An 18,285-nucleotide genomic window follows, 5' to 3' on the forward strand; every position below is an offset into this window, starting at 1 on the left:
ATCCACAAAGATAATCACTGATTTCTCAGGTTCGCCTTTCTGGACAGACATTACCAGTTCGTGGCCCTTCCCTTCGGGTTGGCCACAGCTCCCAGAATTTTCACAAAGGTGCTAGGGTCCCTTCTAGCGGTTCTAAGACCGCGGGTCCATAGCAGTGGCGCCTTATCTAGACGACATCTTAATTCAAGCGTCAACTTTCCAACTAGCCAAGTCTCACACGGACATCGTGTTGGCTTTTCTGAGATCTCATGGGTGGAAGTTGAACATAAAAGAGTTCTCTCTTCCCTCTCACAAGAGTTTCCTTCCTAGGAACTCTGATAGACTCGGTAGAAATTAAAATATTTCTGACGGAGGTCAGGAAATTAAAACTCGTAAACACCTGCAGAGCTCTTCATTCCATTCCTCGGCCGTCAGTGGCTCAGTGTATGGAGGTAATCGGAACAATGGTAGTGGCAATGGACATAGTTCCGTTTGCTCGCTTACACCTCAGACCACTGCAACTATGCATGCTCGAACAGTGGAATGGGGATTATGCAGATTTATCTCCTCATATATATCTGGATCAGGAGACCAGAGATTCTCTTCTCTGGTGGTTATCACAAGTTCACCTGACTCGGGGAATGTGTTTCCGCAGACCAGAGTGGGTCATAGTTACGACAGATGCCAGCCTGCTGGGCTGGGATGCAGTCTGGAACTCCCTGAAAGCTCAGGGGTTATGGTCTCAGGAGAAGACTCTCCTCCCAATAAATATTCTGGAACTGAGAGCGATATTCAATGCGCTTCAGGCGTGGCCTCAACTGGCTGCGGCCAAATTCATCAGATTTCAGTCAGACAACATCACGACTGTAGCTTATATCAATCATCAAGGGGGAACAAGGAGTTCTCTAGCGATGATAGAGGTTTCCAAAATAATCCGATGGGCAGAGACTCACTCTTGCCATCTTTCAGCGATCCATATCCCAGGGGTAGAGAACTGGGAGGCGGATTTCCTAAATCGTCAGACTTTTCATCCGGGGGAATGGGAGCTCCATCCGTAGGTGTTTGCCCAACTGATTCGGCTACCCCAGACAGTGCTGATAGATGCTTTAGCAGTGCCCTGGTCCTTCAACCTGGCCTATGTGTTTCCACCATTCCCTCTCCTTCCTCGTCTGATTGCCAGAATCAAGCAGGAGAGAGATTCAGTGATTTTGATAGCACCTGCGTGGCCACACAGGACTTGGTATTCAGACCTGGTGGACATGTCATCCGTCCCACCATGGACTCTGCCGCTTAGGCAGGACCTTCTGATTCAAGGTCCATTCAAGCATCCAAACCTACTTTCTCTGCGTCTGACTGCTTGGAGATTGAACGCTTGATTTTAGCAAAGCGTGGTCTCTCTGAATCGGTCATTGATACCTTGATTCAGGCTCGAAAGCCTGTCACCAGAAAAATCTATCATAAGATATGGCGTAAATATCTTTACTGGTGTGATTCCAAGGGTTACTCATATGGAGTAAGATCAGGATTCCTAGGCTATTATCTTTTCTCCAAGAAGGATTGGAGAAGGGATTATCAGCTAGTTCCTTAAAGGGACAAATATCTGCTTTGTCTATCCTTTTACACAAGCGTCTGGCGGATGTTCCAGATGTTCAGGCGTTTTGTCAGGCTTTAGTTAGAATCAAGCCTGTGTTTAAACCTGTTGCTCCGCCATGGAGTTTAAATTTGGTTCTTAAAGTTCTTCAAGGGGTTCCGTTTGAACCTATGCATTCCATAGATATTAAGCTCTTATCTTGGAATGTTCTGTTTTTAGTAGCTATCTCTTCGGCTCGAAGAGTTTCTGAGTTATCTGCTTTACAGTGTGACTCACCTTATCTTGTTTTCCATGCGGATAAGGTGGTTTTGCGTACCAAACCTGGATTTCTTCCTAAGGTTGTTTCTAATAGGAATATCAATCAGGAAATTGTTGTTCCTTCTCTGTGTCCTAATCCTTCTTCCAAAAAGGAACATTTGTGGCACAACCTAGATGTGGTTCGTGCTTTAAAGTTCTACTTACAAGCAACTAAAGATTTCCGTCAAACCTCTTCATTGTTTGTTGTCTATTCTGGAAAGCGGAGAGGTCAAAAGGCTACGGCAACCTCTCTTTCTTTTTGGCTAAAAAGCATCATCCGTTTGGCTTATGAGACTGCTGGCCAGCAGCCTCCTGAAAGGATTACTGCTCACTCTACTAGAGTGGTGGCTTCCACATGGGCTTTTAAAAATGAGGCTTCTGTTGAACAGATTTGTAAGGCGGCGACTTGGTCTTCGCTTCATACTTTTTCCAAATTTTCCAAATTTGATACTTTTGCTTCTTCGGAGGCTATTTTTGGGAGAAAGGTTCTACAAGCAGTGGTGCCTTCCGTTTAGGTACCTGTCTTGTCCCTCCCTTCATCTGTGTCCTAAAGCTTTGGTATTGGTATCCCACAAGTATTGGATGATTCCGTGGACTCGATACATCTTGCAAGAGAAAACAAAATTTATGCTTACCTGATAAATTTCTTTCTCTTGCGATGTATCGAGTCCACGGCCCGCTCCTTTTTCTTCCTAGCCTTCGGTCGAATGACGGAGGGGTGGAGTTAGGGGAGGAGCTGTATAGACAGCTCTGCTGTGGGTGCTCTCTTTGCCACTTCCTGTTGGGAAGGAGAATATCCCACAAGTATTGGATGAATCCGTGGACTCGATACATTGGAAATAGAAAAAATTTATCAGGTAAACATAAATTTAGTTTTTTCTAATCCTTTTTAGAATTGTTATTCATATTTAAACCCCCCCCCCATAAATAAATAATAATAAATAAAGTATTCTGCTTAAAGGGGCAGTAAACTTACAAACTAATGTTATATAATTCTGCACATAGTGCATAATTATATAACATTAGCTTACCAGCAGCTTTATATACTAAATTATTGCAAATAAATTATATGTAAAAGCTTCTTTTAACAGAACGCCGCTCTTTGCTCAACTGAGCGGGTCTGGTTTTTCCACAGTGCATCCGGCAACACTGTCTAGTCAGTGTGCCTGGTCGCGCCATTAAAATGAATGTAGCTTGCTCCTGCTACTAGACCAGAGCTGGAGCGAGCTACATTCATTTTAATGGCGCGACCGGGGACACTGTGACTAGACAGTGTTGCCGGATGCGCTGTGGAAAAACCAGACCCGCCCAGTAGAGCAAAGAACGGCGTTCTGGTAAAAGGAGCTTTTTCATATAATTTCTTTGCAATAATTAAGTGTATAAAGCTGCCGGTAAGCTAATGTTATATAATTCTGCACTATGTGCAGAAATATATAACATTAGTTTATAAGTTTACTGCCCCTTTAATGACAAGCAAGTAGGCATTAGGCACCTATACTACAAGGATGGGAAGAGGGGCTTTAAATAAAATGTCTTCATCCTATTATAAGGACATTAAACCAAAACAATATATATTGCATACAAATGAGTAGGAATTTATCATGTTTTTGTTTCTTAAAAAATATTAATTTAAGCTTTTTAAATTGATATTCAAACAAACGGGAAACACGTTTGCTCACAGGAAACACATTGGCTGATAATGGCATTTCCTATCGCTGTATTTATAGACAGGGATACATCTCAAAAAGCATATAATAGGTTTCTTCAGGCAAGGAACATCCATTTTTAAAAAACCATAGTATATTTGAACATACCATTAATTTTGTTTTACCCCTTTAAGTTTTATAATTTTGTGAATATTTGCAAGTATTGGTAAACATTTTTAAATGCTGCTTATATAAACCTTTAAAAAAAATTAAATGTCAATATTTTATGCTACATCATGTTTGTATTAAATTATCTTACCACTGAAGAAAGAGGAAACAGTGACAGACAGCAGTGCAGTGAACTATTAAACTTACAAGAGTTTAAAGCTTACTGACTGGTTGCTTCCCACAGCTTAACAGGACATGGTAATATAAAATTGCATGGTGTAGTAACTCCCTGAAAAAAAAGCTGATCTAACAATGTGTTGGTTTTTTTTTTTGTGGCCCAGGCAAAAGCAGCTACAAATGTATGCTCTGGGGACTCCTAGAGTGGGCAAATCAAAAGAGCCCTATGATGGGGATAAACAGCAGACAGAGGAACCCTCTAATCTATTATTATTTGTGTGGTTTCAATGCCATACATTTATATGCAGCCTTTAAGTCTTCACAAATATTGATCTGTGGCCCCTGTGTTTTAGGAAGTTGCCATCACTGATTTAATACACCCGTTCCTGGGTAAGAATATTCAAATGATCTTCAAAATGCCCTTTCTTTTTTGCTTCTTATATCTGTTTTATATATAAGCAGTGCCACTCTTGGCAGCTTTAATGCATAGTAGGGATAGGTACAGCAAGATTACCTGAATCGGCCTCTTCTGAATACTTTCTGTCTGGCTAATGGGGCAACTGCCATACCCATATTGTTGGAGAGGGGCAACTTGTTTGACAAACTGTTTAATTCAACTCAGTATTTTCTTGTTCCTAAAAAGGCAAACGTTATTTTAACACTCTCCTTTCAGCTGGGACAAATATAAGTGTAACTTTTATTAACATATTTCCAGGATTTTTCTTTATTATATTTTTGCTGTATCTGATCTTTTCTTTCTGACCTTTTTTATACTTTTTTATCAGATTGTGTGAATGAAGAATATGTGTTTGGAAGAGATAAGCAATGTGACTACACTTTTGATAGACGAGTCTTAAACCAAACCGAGAGATACAAAACATACAGCAAAAGGCATTTTCGGATATTTAGGGTAAGTGCATTTTCTTTATGCTGGTTCATAGAGTCTTATCTACACTAAAGCAATAACCTACTTTATATATTTTTTATTCACATTTATTTTAATATTTTAAATAGTAGTTTGTCAGTATACATTATATAAAACAGCAGCATCAGTCAGTGTTTACAGGGACATGAAAATCAAAATTAAACGGTCATGATTCAGACAGTGCATGCAGTTTTAAGAGACTTTTAAATTGTTGTCTCAAATTTACTTTGCTTGGTATCTTTGTTGAAAAGCGTAGCTAGGTAGGTTGGTAAGCATCACACTACTGGTAACTAGCTGGTTATTAGTGACTACCTCTTGTCATGCATGTGTGTTTATGCTGCTGAAACAGTGGTAGCTTTTACTAGAAGCATTTTTGGTAATGGAAATATATTACTAAAATGCTTCTATGCTCAAATGCACTCACACACACTTCAGTTGTTACCATTATGTCCTTTTAAGTAATTGCACCATTTTCATGATACACCACTATCAAACAGTACATAGCTCTCATCAATGCAAATCACTGACATGTTTTAAATGGTAAATATAATTCACATTATGGTGCTATATAATGTACAGATGCGTGCATGCTTACCTATGTATCCTCTTCAACAAAGTATACTGAGAGAACTAGGTGAATTTGACAAAAAATGCAATTCTAAGTTTTTTTTTATTGTTTACTCTTTCTGAATCATGGAAGCTTAATTTTGACATTTATGTAACTTTAACGTTTGGAATGTAGACTGTCTGTTTTAAATCTGAGATAGGGCTAGATTTTTCACACAATAAATATGTCAGAGCCACACAAAAAATACTCTGAAGTCCAATATAGAAAAATAAGTAACTTTTAAAGTCTGTAAAGCCGTAGCTGTGCGGGGATCTAACCTGGTCACAATAATTTGCATACAAAGAGAGAAGCGCTCTACCAGGAACGAACAGCAGCTCAGTGGCTTGTTCTATGGCGATTTACCACCCGGAAGCAGCCTCTTTTAGACCAGTGTGCTTTTCACAGAAGAAAACTTTCCTGAAGTATATCAGTCTGATCCCGCCAAGTAAGGTCAGTCCAGCCCCGAAATACCAGGCAATTCTCCTCTGAACAAGGAACATGACAACCCCAGACGATCGAATCGGCCTCCTATGGGCCTCGTCAGTGAGGTGCAGCCACATTTCTCTAAGCACACTGGGCAAGGAGTCCACGTCTGGTTTCCCCCATAAATATATGTCAGAGCCACACAAAAAATAGTCCAATATAGAAAAATAAGTAACTTTTAAAGTCTGTAAAGCCGTAGCTGTGCGGGGATCTAACCTGGTCACCCCCATTCTCTGAGTGTGGGGACTCAGTTTTTGGTTGTGTAAAAAACATTGGCTAAAATCTGTTTACCTGAGAGCTGACATTTTATTCTGAACTTTCTTCACATATAAAGCAGTAAGCAAAATACGTCTTCATGGTTAATCACAGAGAGTGAACATTGTGCAAATAGATAAGGCTATTGTTTTCTGTAGTTTAATTTTTAAAACGTTTCTTTAATGTCCAAGGATTCTGGTTTGTTTAAAGTGAACATTCTAATGCAAAAAGTGCATGTAATTTTATTTTACTGACCCCTAGATAACTGTGATTTACCCCTGTAAAGGGATAAGAAAGATAAACTCTTGTTTGAAGGTGTGCAAGCATTGCAGATCATGAATAGACCACAGCAGGTGAGCCAGTCAGGAGCAGCTGTTGCATGACCTACTAATAACTTCTGCACGGGAGGTATACTGCTGCCCTTGAATTTGACTTATGTGTTTAACCTCTTTATGGTCAGTAATGCAAAAATGATATGCTCTAATGCATTGTGCCACTTTTTTTGCTTTAGAATGTCCCTCTAACGTAACATTTTGTTGATAAGTGAATATGTGCTTCATTAATTTGCTACTTTTTTTGGCATTTCTGTGAGTTTTATTTTTTACCATGATTTATCTATTGTCTAGGAACCTGGTCCTGGGCATTCACATGTGGCGTACATAGAGGATTTCAGTGGCAATGGAACATTTCTTAATAAACAACTGGTTGGCCGAGGAAATCGTCTACCTCTAACAAATAATGCTGAAATTGCACTTTCATTATCATCTAATAAAGGTATTTATTACTAGTCAGGCTATACATCTGGGTTAATGGTGTAATGTAGGCAAAGTCTTTCTAGCACTGTCTGTCACACATTCAAGGGACATAAAACTCAAAATTTATCTTTTATGTTTCAGGTAGAACTCACATTTTTAAACAACTTTCCAATGTACTTATTTTATCAATTTTGCTTCAGTCTCTGGGTATCCTTTATTGAAGGAGCAGCACCGCTCTTCTGGGCTGTGGCAGAACACATCATTAAGCCAATGACAATAGACATATATGTGCAGCCACTAATCAGCAGCTAGTTCCCAGCTCATGAGCCTACCTAGGTATGCCTTTCAACAAAGGATACTAAAGAACAAAGCTTATTAGATAATAGAAGTAAATTGGAAAGATGTTTAAAATGTTATGTTCTATCTTAATCGTGAAAATAAATTGGGGTTTTATGTCTCTTTCACTATCAACTAGTGGAAGTACATTTCTTTGTTTTTATAATGTTAAATGTGCAAGCTTCTTACCCAGTATTTAGTGTGGTTTGAGCTTATGTAGTAATAATTCCCTCTGATGTTGGTGTATTAAAAAACTAAACTATAAGAACATAACAAACAATTTACTTTCTAAATACAAAAATAAATTCCTTGATATTGATTAAAGAAAAAGAGCATTCAACATTCAATGGACCAGATTACATGTGCCGTGATAATGATAGTGCGGAGTGCGATATGCAATATCGCTGGACTGCGTTAAGATAGCGTGCAACAAGTCCATGGTAAAGCACTTTTACCAAAAAAGGGTTAGGGCAGCCGACCTTACTCAAGCACAACCTATACTTTCAACAGATATCACAAATGGGCAAACTTGCTCTCATATTCCAAATTGAAAGTTATAGGTTGCGCTCGAGCGAAAGCTGAAACTGCGCTTGGCTCCTTCCTGGGTAATACTTACCAGGGGAGAAACCCCTCTCCGTGGGCATGGACAGAACAGATCACTCCCCCATTTACCTACTTATAAGTAACTCCTCTTCCTCCAACCCTTCCTACTCCTTTTTCTGTACAACCTCTGTGTGGACAGTACTTGGGGGGGCTCTCCCTCTTCTGCCATACACCTTGAGGATGGCACCGTAGTTCCTCAGAACATGCAGCATAAGATTAGGATACCTGGGTAGGGATCCGTCGCGTGTAGAGTTTCATTGTTTCGGGGTAACTCCGTAGGATGCCTCCACGCTGTGTGCCCCCACTCCAATCCCTTCTAAACCAGCGTGATATAGTTTAGGGAAACTGCATCTCATCTCTGATCTTCAAGCTGAAGGCTGTGCTTGCTGCATTGATTTCTTTACATGGCTGCTTCCCCCACCGTAAGTCCCTCTGGCACTCTATGTGCAAATCTGCTTATGTTTAGCAATATTGTGCAGCTCACATTGGATTGTTTTGCTGTATAGATGGATGCCCAATCCCAGTTGCCCACTTCCCAGGACATCATTGAAGTCTCTCTTAAATCATTCTATTTACAAATCATCTCAAGGAATGCCTAAAGTGGTGGCTTAAAACCAAGATTTTTTTCAAAGGTCTTCCTCTTCTGGAGCCAACATGGGCAACCCTTCAAGCAGATTCCAGCAAAACCTGATGGGGAACCTTATGCCAGGGGTATTACTCACAAGGCAAATGGCCACTAAGGGATCAACAACTTCCTGACAATCTATTGGAGATAAGGGCAGTATTTCAGACTTTACTTCATTTTCAAGAGATTCTATATGGCAAGTCTGTGCCGATCCTGACAGACAACAGGACGGCCATGGCCTATATCCAATTTCAAGCCGGGAAAAAAAAGCTGGCAATCTTTCAAGAAACTATCACACATTTTTTTGTTGTTGAACTCAACAGCTCATTCTTCATATATCTGCAATATTCCTTCCGGGTATTCAGAACAATGAAGCAGATTTTATCAGAGTGGCAATTAAACAGAAGTGTATTCCACAAAATCACAGCCAAATGAAGGTTTCCAGAAATAGACCTTATGGTTTCAGGTCTCAATGATCAAACCCCACTTTTTTACATCAGGTATCCAACATGAAGACTTGCGGAGTGGATGCTTTTTTACAAGTCTGGAACTTTATCCTAATATTTTTTTCCTCTGATTCCTCTGGTACCTCACTTACTTTGAAGAATACAGAAGGAAAGAGTCACCTTTATTACAATAATTCCTTTTTGGCCACGAAGGCCATGTCAATATCTCCTCCCTGGACTTTGCCAGAAATAACAGACCTGCTTCATCAGGGCCCACTCCTTCATCCCAATACACAGTAACTGAAATTGACGGTGGGACTGCTGAAATCTGGAGATTACACCAATTAAATATCTCAACTGGTGAAACTCAGACTCTGCTCAGAGCAAGAAAGAAATCAACTGCTTCAATCTATAATAAAGTATGGAAATCTTTTCCTACCTGGATGTTGCAGCATTCAGTCTCTTTGGAACACATTGAAAAATATCATCTTTTGCAATTTCTTCATCATGGCTTTTTGCGTCTGAGTACTAGGACTTTGAAAGTTCAAGTTTCTGAAGTATCTGCAATATCAGGTATTAAATGGGCCCAAAAGCCTCTAGTTACACAATTCTTTTAAGCCTTCACTATGATCTGAAACTCCAATCTAGGATTTGTACTTGATGCTCTCCTGGAATCTCCCTTTCATCTTCTTTATAAAATCTCTCTATGTTTTTTTACTCTGAAGACAATATTTCTTGTGGCAATCATTTTCAGCACATTGCGTTTCTGAATTGCAGGCTTTTTCTGTTATAGAACCATATATTTAATTTCGTTAAGGTAAGGTGGTTTTAAGTACTGTTCTTGGATTTTTACCCAAAGTAGTGACCGATTTTCATAAAAAGCAAGATGTGTATCTGCCATCTTTTTGCCCTGACCCAAAAGCAACTAATCTACCTCTATATTGCCTGGATGTGGTCCGTTTACACGTCTACATCAAATGTACTAAAGACATTTGTAAAACAGACCTACTGTTTATTAAAACCTTAAGGTCCCTGTCAAGGTCAAGCACCAGCAAAGACTACAATTTCAAATTGGATAGTGCAAGCTATTTCCAGAGCTTACATGCAAAATAATATATCTGTTCCTGATGGGCTACAGGCACACTCCACCAGGGCAGTGGTAACTTCATGGGCTACGGAAGCTGATGCTTCTCCTTCCGAGGTTTGCCAGGCAGCAGTTTAGAAGACACCCCAAACCTTTGTCTCACAACAAGCTGGATACCAGGCTGTCTACTTCTGCTAAGTTTGGTTGTAAGGTTCTTTCTTCAGTTGTTTCTTAAATAATACAATTCTCTACTTTTGCAGTATCTGTCTTTATTTCTCCCATCCTAATTCTTTTGTATTTACTGCTTTTTAATCATCTCACCCAGGGAGGAGCCATGGATAATACCAGGCTCCTTCCCTGCTTTAAAAACAAGAGGGTGCCCTCATAGTGTAACCAGACTTCAAGAATTTATTACAGTAAAAGAAGAAACTCAAAATGGGACACTCATATTTAGTTGAGCACTAAGTTTGAATTAGTGCTAACAAAGCAGGCTGGATCTTAAAACCTCCAACTAGCTGTCACCAACGGCAGATCACTGCAATTCCCTCTAGGCCAGAGCTTTCCAAACTTTTCGTGTTAGTGACACACTTTTTAGACCTACATCATTTTTGCGACACAGTAATTCAGTTGTACTAGCAAACAGAAGGTTACACTAACTTGTTTTAAGAAATATGGACACATACATAAATTATATCATAACAAAATGTATTTACAAGTAACAGTATGTAAGTATGTGCAAGAAATAAAAAAAAGTTTAAAAACACCAATAGCTACTTACTATTTTAATGGGATGTATGAGGTTGATAGGATGAACAGTTTCTGAATATTTAGTAGAATATTAGATAAAGACACTCACATTTCATCATCAAGCATTTTTAAGCTTCCACTTCCTATCCATATATCAAGAGCAGAAGCAGCAATGCACTACTGGGAGCTAGCTGCAAAAAAAAACAAAACACTTTGACTTCTGACTTTAGCTCAACGTTTAAGCTGCTGCTCTCAGAGCTCTGCGAGTTTGACTGACCACTGCCCGCACTGAAAACACACTGCTGTCCCACTCACTGACTGCACATGCAGTCACAAGCTGATTGAGGAGACTACACGTGCAGTCAGGAGCCAATGTGCCGCCAATGGGAATAGTTTCAGTTCCCGCTTAGCGGTGTCAATAGGTTAAGATGATCTGTGACCCACGAGGTATCAATCACGTGTCAACCACATGATTTGCATAGCAGGCAGGCGGAAAGTCGGAAACCAAAAAATTTTTTTAAAATAATTTTAAATTAAAAAAAATTTGTGCTGAAGCAGGGACACACCTACACACTGCCGCCGACACACTAATGTGTCACGACACACAGTTTGGAAAGCACTGCTCTAGGCTGTGGGTTCAGCTTGGGCTTGTTCAGCTCACCCACGTGACCTCTGCTTCTGGATAGCTGATCTTTCACAGAGTGAATCCTTACTCTGTTCTGTGTAAAGAGTTACTTGGAAAAGAGTATCAAACTTTACTATTATAGTGAGTTGAGCTTTGAGCTTGCAGGGAATATCAGATCTCATTACTTCCTTATCTTATATTTGTCTGTAAACCTAAGCTCAATACTTAAAGAGAACAATGGAAAATTAACATTTTATTACTAAACTATCCTGCACCCCATTGGGATTGTAATTTCTTCTGCTGGCTGTGTTTGCTTAGGCTTATCAATAACCTAGACTTTAGTATAGCAACTTTAAAGGGACATAAAACAAGATAGAGACAAAATATAATATGTACTTTAATTACTTTACCTGCAAATTTTGTACTGCAGTGCCTCACCATTAACCCTTTCTTTTTAGTTTCTGAATGATAAAGCTCTAACTCTCCCCACACCTTTCCTTCTATGGCTGTATCTATATCTATTGTTGTTTTGGTAGAATGCAAAAGTGCATAGGGATTATCTGCTGGAGCATGCCTAGAAGCTGTCAACTCAGTTGAAATACAATGTCTGTGTCTAAACACTGTTAAGGGGGTGGAGTTAGCTGCTCCAGGCAGCTTAGCTATGTAATTCATTTTGCTTATTTTTGAAAATTATTTTAAAATACTTGCCAGCAATTTTTAAACAAATTTTTTAATGCAAACTATTTTTAATTAATTAGCCCTTTTAGGATATGCACAGATCTCAACCTGTTTTATGTCCCTTTAAGTATAGATGGGGATACCACAGGCTAAATCAGCTATTTCAAATTCTGAAATAGGAGTAAAGGAGCAACTTGTAAACAATTTAATACACTCCAGCAGGTAAAATGGATCATTGAGAACAATTTACAGTGGAGAACATTTTTAACTACTACCATATTGAGCTGTAGAGACACGCAGGCCCCTGAGGTTACTTTCATGCATTTCAATAAAGGATACCAAAAGAACAAAGACACATGTGAATCATGAAAGAAAAAAATTGGGTTTAATGTCCCTTTGAATCTCCTAAGTAATCTATAGAAGATTCACAAAACTTGTTTGATTGAGGAAAGAAAGATAGGAAGAGTTATGTGAAGGCCACGGACTATAACTAGTTCTGGACTAATCAGAACACCTGATAATTATGTCCCTGCAGTAAAATAACGTGAAGGATGCACAAACACATGATACGCTACAGACGTTTTCAAAGTTGCTGAAAGTCATCAAAAAGAGTAAGAACCAGTGAGAGTGAGAAATATAAAGTCTTGTGGACAGCTGCTACAAGAGATCACCTTAGATGCTTTCAATAACTGTTAGCTTAATAGAGAAGCAATGTAGTGGTTTTAAAAGAGTGTTTTACAGTCAGAAATAACATGACGGAAACAGAACAATGCTTCAGAGCACAAATATCTGCAGGCTAGAACTGAAAGGAAACAATTGTGTATACCCTTTCTAACATGAAGTATTCTGTTCTACAAAAGAGGGCCAGGGAGAAATTGCTGGGAATTACTACATGCACATTTACAAATAAAGGGCAACGTGTCCCAATCTAGACGTCATTTGGAGAATAATATTCTGCTTTAACATTTCATCTGTCTCATTTGAATATTGGTTCTTATTTGGGAGAGAAAGGCTAACGATTTCTAGAACCTTGTTAAACTCTTTACAAAGAGAAAGGTAAATAGCAAATGTTGCTTTCTGGTAGACTATAAAGCTGGGATTTGAGTTTCAGAAGAAAATTATTAGCTCAATCAATTCCATTTTTTTTGTATTCCACAAATTTTCTAATATTAAGCTAATAATATAGAACTTTTATGAAACATTCCGTATTTTTTGTTATTTCAATTTTAAAGGAATTACCAATCTAATATAAACCTGGATTTGTAGTTTTTGTGTTTTCAGATTTGCTTGTTGATGACCAAACTATATATCCAAAGGAGTTTGCAAATAAATTTATCATGTCAAGAACAATAGGAAGGTAAGTGGGTGAGCTTCTATTTAATATTTTCTTGTTCACTAAATAAGTCAACTGCATCTGTGCTCTTTGTCTTTTACTACTAAATGTATAAACATAATACTTTTGTCTGAGAACAAATGCTTTACTCTTGCAATACTTACTGCCTTCTAAACAATTTCAAAATAATGCCTTAAAGGGATAGGAAACCCACATTTTTGTCATTGATGATTCAGATAAAGCATGTGATTTTAAGCAACTTTCTAATTTACTTCTATTATCATTCTCTTTGTATCTTTTGTTGAAAAGCAGGGACATAAGCTTAGGAGCTGGCCCATTTCTGGAGCACTATATGGCAGCAGTTTTTCAAGAATGTTATTAATTTGCATTAACACTAGATGGCAGCACTATTTCCTGTCATTTAGTGCTGCAGATGCCTACCTAGATATCTCTTCAACACAGAATATCATGGGAACAAAGCAAAATTAAGTAAATTGGAAACATTTTTAAAACGTTGTTATGTTCTGTCTGAATTACAAAAGAAAATATTTCGGTTTCATATCCCTTTAGCTAATGAAAACAAAATAGTACATTATCAAGTTTTTTTTTGTCTTTTTTTCTTTTGTCGTATAAAATATATAATTGTGAAAATTGGGGTTTTTACTATTCTGAGAATTAGAAGTGCACACTGCAGACTCCACAAGACTAACCCTGCTACATATCCAATAACTGGCCTCTGAAGAATTGATAATATAATATACAATGCAAAAAGACACAGCTAAATCTTATCTTCTGCTCCAGTATTACGTTTGGATTAGCTTCACCATATAGATCAGACTGTTAATCTATTCAAAAAGTTTGGTACTACAGAAATGTGTTTGTCTTTTCACCTACTGTGTATTGATTTCTTGTAAAACGTCACATTATGAAGTTCCTCTTATTTTTTCTTTAAAGGGACAGTATACACTCATTTTCATATAACTGCATGTAATAGAGACTACTATAAAGAATATGATGCACTGATACTGATATAAAAATCCAGTATAAAATGGTTTAAAAACGTACTTAGAAGCTGTCAGTTTGGCTCTGTTGAAAAGATAGCCGGAAAGCCCACTGAAAGTGGCAAATAAGACACTCCCCCCCTCCCCCTTCTTTTGCATATGAAAAGACCCTTTACACAAACAGCAGCAAGCTGGAGTAGGTAGCTGACGGTATTCACATAAAACTTTGGGGCTTGGTTAGGAGTCTGAAAATCAGAGCAATGTTATTTAAAAATAAGCAAAAGTATACATTTATTTTAAAAAAAAAAAAACCTTTATGGGCTATATAAATAGATCATCTACAAAACATTTATGCAAAGAAAAAATGAGTGTATAATGTCCCTTTAACATCATGACATACTTACACAATAGTATTGGAAGTGCTATCATATTGACCCAGTATACTATATATGTACACTTCCTTTCTGTAGTGTCTGATGTTAAAGTGACAGTCTACTCACAAATGTTTAATTTTTAAAAGTTAGCGAACACCTTTACTTCCCATTCCCCAGCTTTACACAATCAACATTGCAATAATAATATACTTTATAACCTTTAAACCTCTAAATATCAGCCACTCTCTAAGCCACTACATACTGCCTCTTAGCTGAGAACATTTTTATAGCTTTTCACAGCTAGACAGCTATAGTGTCAGGGTGCCAGGAATCAGACTGAGACGAGAAGTGCAAAAATAATCACACCTTTATTAATAGCAAAAAATAATAAAAAGTCCACAAGTCAAATAACAAGCAAGGAATTAAAACCAGAGCTGGTAGTCAGACGAGCCGAGTCAGGAGCCAAAGCGAATAGTCAGACGAGCTGGAATCAGGAACAAGGAAAACAGCAGAGTCAGGAACAAGCCAGGTTTCAGGATCCAGGAAGGACTTCAGGCAGCCAGGTAATACACAGGAACTCTCACAAACAAGTCTGAGACAACGCAAAGGCAAAGCATACTGAGCAGAGGCCCTTTAAATAATAAGTGATGACATCACAATTCTGAGACTGCATCCTGTCTCACATGGATGATGCACACCAGTCTGGCCATAAAAGGAAGTGCAGGAATTGAGCAGCATCCCCCACAATGCACCATAGTCAGGAAGAGAGGTGAGTAAAATGGCGTCCAGCAGCACATGGCAAACACAACAGGGAAAAAACCCTGACAAATAGTTTGTGCCATATAAATAACATTGTTCTCACTACCGTGGAGTTATTCATGAGTCAGCACTAATTGTAAATGGAAGTGAGATAAGGGGTCAGTCTGCAGAGGCTTAGATACAAAGTAATCACAATGGTAAAAAGTATATTAACCCCTTAGTGACCAGACCATTTTTCAATTTATTTTCTTACCGTTAAGGATCAGGGCTGTTTTTACATTCCTGCTGTGTTTGTGTTTAGCTGTAATTTCCCCCTTACTCATTTACTGTACCCACACATATGATATTCCGTTTTTCTCCCCATTAGATGGACTTTCTAAAGATACCATTATTTTCATTATATCATATAATTTACTATAATTTTTTTTTTATAAAATATGATGAAAAAATGTAAAAAACACACACTTTTTCTAACTTTGACCCCCCAAATCTCTTACGCATCTACAACCACCAAAAACACCCATGTTAAATAGTTTCTAAATTTTGTCCTGAGTTTAGAAATACCTAATGTTTACATGTTCTTTGCAAGTTATAGTGCAATAAGTACAAGTAGCACTAAACCATTTTTTTCAAAATTAGGGAAAGTTACATTGTAACACTGATATCTGTCAGGAATCCCTGAATAACCCTTCACATGTGTATATGTGTGTCTATGTATATATATATATATATATATATATATATATATGTATATATATATATGTGTATATATGTGTATATATATGTATATATATATGTGTTAAGGAGCAGGTTTTTCAGGTAGACACGATACAAACCAAAGGGGGAGGAGGGCAGAAAAAGCCCCAACCTCAGAGAGGGAGAGACAAATATTTGCTCAGGAAGACAACGATTCCAAAACAATAAAACAAATGGATGTGATTAATATTTCTTCACATACTTTGAGTGATTTGGAAACAAAGGTGCTTAAACTTGGTTTAAATTTTAGTCCTACTAGGAATTTTGATCTCTTCCAGACCATCCTTGATGTAAATAAGTTTGTAAGACAGCTTACACTTAAAAAACACTATTCAGAATCAGTTGATTCTGTTACAGATATGAGAACCAGGGATGGTCTGGAGGAGATACATCTCCTAAACTTTGAGGACACACGTAGTATGTTAACTCTAAGGACACTAGACAGCACTGACACACTTGATACTCCATATGAACATGCAAAAGGACAGCTTACTAACACTAAATCTAACTTTTATCCCATTCAAACAAGGGGTAAACAGTTGGAATTGTTCCATAAGCGTGTATTGGAGGACCTTACTGTACTCTCAGAGAATAATACCCATATTGGATCTAATCTCAATTTTAAAGAAAGGGAGGCTCTTAGGTCATTGCAGTCAAACAGTTCACTGGTCATTAAAAATTCTGATAAAGGTGGCAGCATCGTTGTTATGGACAGAAGTTCATATGTATTGGAAGCACAACGACAACTGGGTGACTGCAATGTCTATGTGGAACTTTCCTTCAATCCCACTGCTAGGTTCCAGAGGGAGCTTATGTCATTGGTGGATGATGGTGTGGAAATAGGCATTTTAGACAGAAAAACAGCTACCATACTGAATGTAAAGGATCCTGTTTTGCCTATTTTCCACCATCTTCCAAAAATACATAAAGGCCTGGAAAATGTGAAAGGTCGCCCGATTGTGGCGGGGATAGGCTCTCTATTGGAGCCTATGTCAGAGTGGCTTGACACTTACTTACAGCCCCTTGTTAGGAAGTTACCCAGCTACATCAGAGACACAACACATGTTTTGAGGCTTATGGAAACGGTAGAACATTTGCCTAATCAAAAATGGTTGACTGTGGATGTGGTCTCTTTGTATTCAGCAATTCCTCATAACAAGGGGCTGGAAGCTATTAAATTTTTCCTAGATACTGAAACCGATCTAAGCGAGGTTCATAGGGGCTTTATTCTGAGAGTGACAGAATTCCTTTTAAGCCACAATTATTTTATGTTTGAGGGGGTTTTCTTTCTACAGAGGCGTGGAACAGCCATGGGGGCCAAATTTGCGCCCTCATACGCCAACCTATTTATGGGTTGGTGGGAGCTGTTCCACGTCTTTGCGGATGATAACCCTTTCATAAGTAATATATCTTTTTATAGGAGATTCATAGACGATCTCTTGTTCATTTGGCAAGGAGATGAAAATTCTATAAACAATTTTGTGCGAATCCTCAATACAAATGATATGGGCATTGAATTTACACATAATTGTCATGCATCTGAGATCGTCTTTTTGGATCTCCTGTTAAGGTTTGATGGCTTAACTGGAAAGGTCAGTACTACATTACACCGTAAACCAATTGCAGGCAACTGTCTCCTGCATGCACACAGTAACCACCCTCCACATGTGTACAAAGGTATAGTCAAAGGGCAGTTCCTGAGGGCACGAAGAAATTGTAGCCTAGACCAAGATTTTGAAAAAGAATCTAAAGATCTAGTGTCACGTTTTGTGGAGAGAGGATATAATAGGAATATGGTTGATAAGGTGTCCAAGGAAGTTGCTACTCTGGATAGGGGGCAAATGCTTGGTGGGACCAAGTGGAGACCTGAACGTAAGGGTCTAAAATTTATCACCAAATATTCGAATCAATTCTCTGAAGTTTGCAACATTGTCAAAAAATATATGCCCATTCTATATGGGGATGATACCTTGAAGCATATAGTTGACAAAGGTTGTGAATTTATATATTCTAAAAACTTGACAATTGGTAACAT

The 18,285-nt window shown here is 38.3% G+C and overlaps 1 protein-coding gene across 1 annotated transcript in view; it reads left to right on the top strand.

Moving 5' to 3' along the window:
- The window catches only part of CHEK2 (checkpoint kinase 2), a 531,010-nt gene that overhangs the window by 37,849 nt on the left and 474,876 nt on the right, over nucleotides 1-18,285 (top strand). Inside the window, exons 4-6 of the mRNA XM_053702076.1 lie at nucleotides 4,644-4,768; nucleotides 6,755-6,902; nucleotides 13,294-13,384. Of these exons, the coding sequence (XP_053558051.1) occupies nucleotides 4,644-4,768; nucleotides 6,755-6,902; nucleotides 13,294-13,384 (364 nt within the window). The remainder of the gene's footprint in view (nucleotides 1-4,643; nucleotides 4,769-6,754; nucleotides 6,903-13,293; nucleotides 13,385-18,285) is intronic.

The sequence above is a fragment of the Bombina bombina genome, chromosome 2 (genome assembly GCF_027579735.1).
Source record: "Bombina bombina isolate aBomBom1 chromosome 2, aBomBom1.pri, whole genome shotgun sequence".
In the NCBI taxonomy this organism is placed as follows: Eukaryota; Metazoa; Chordata; class Amphibia; order Anura; family Bombinatoridae; genus Bombina; species Bombina bombina.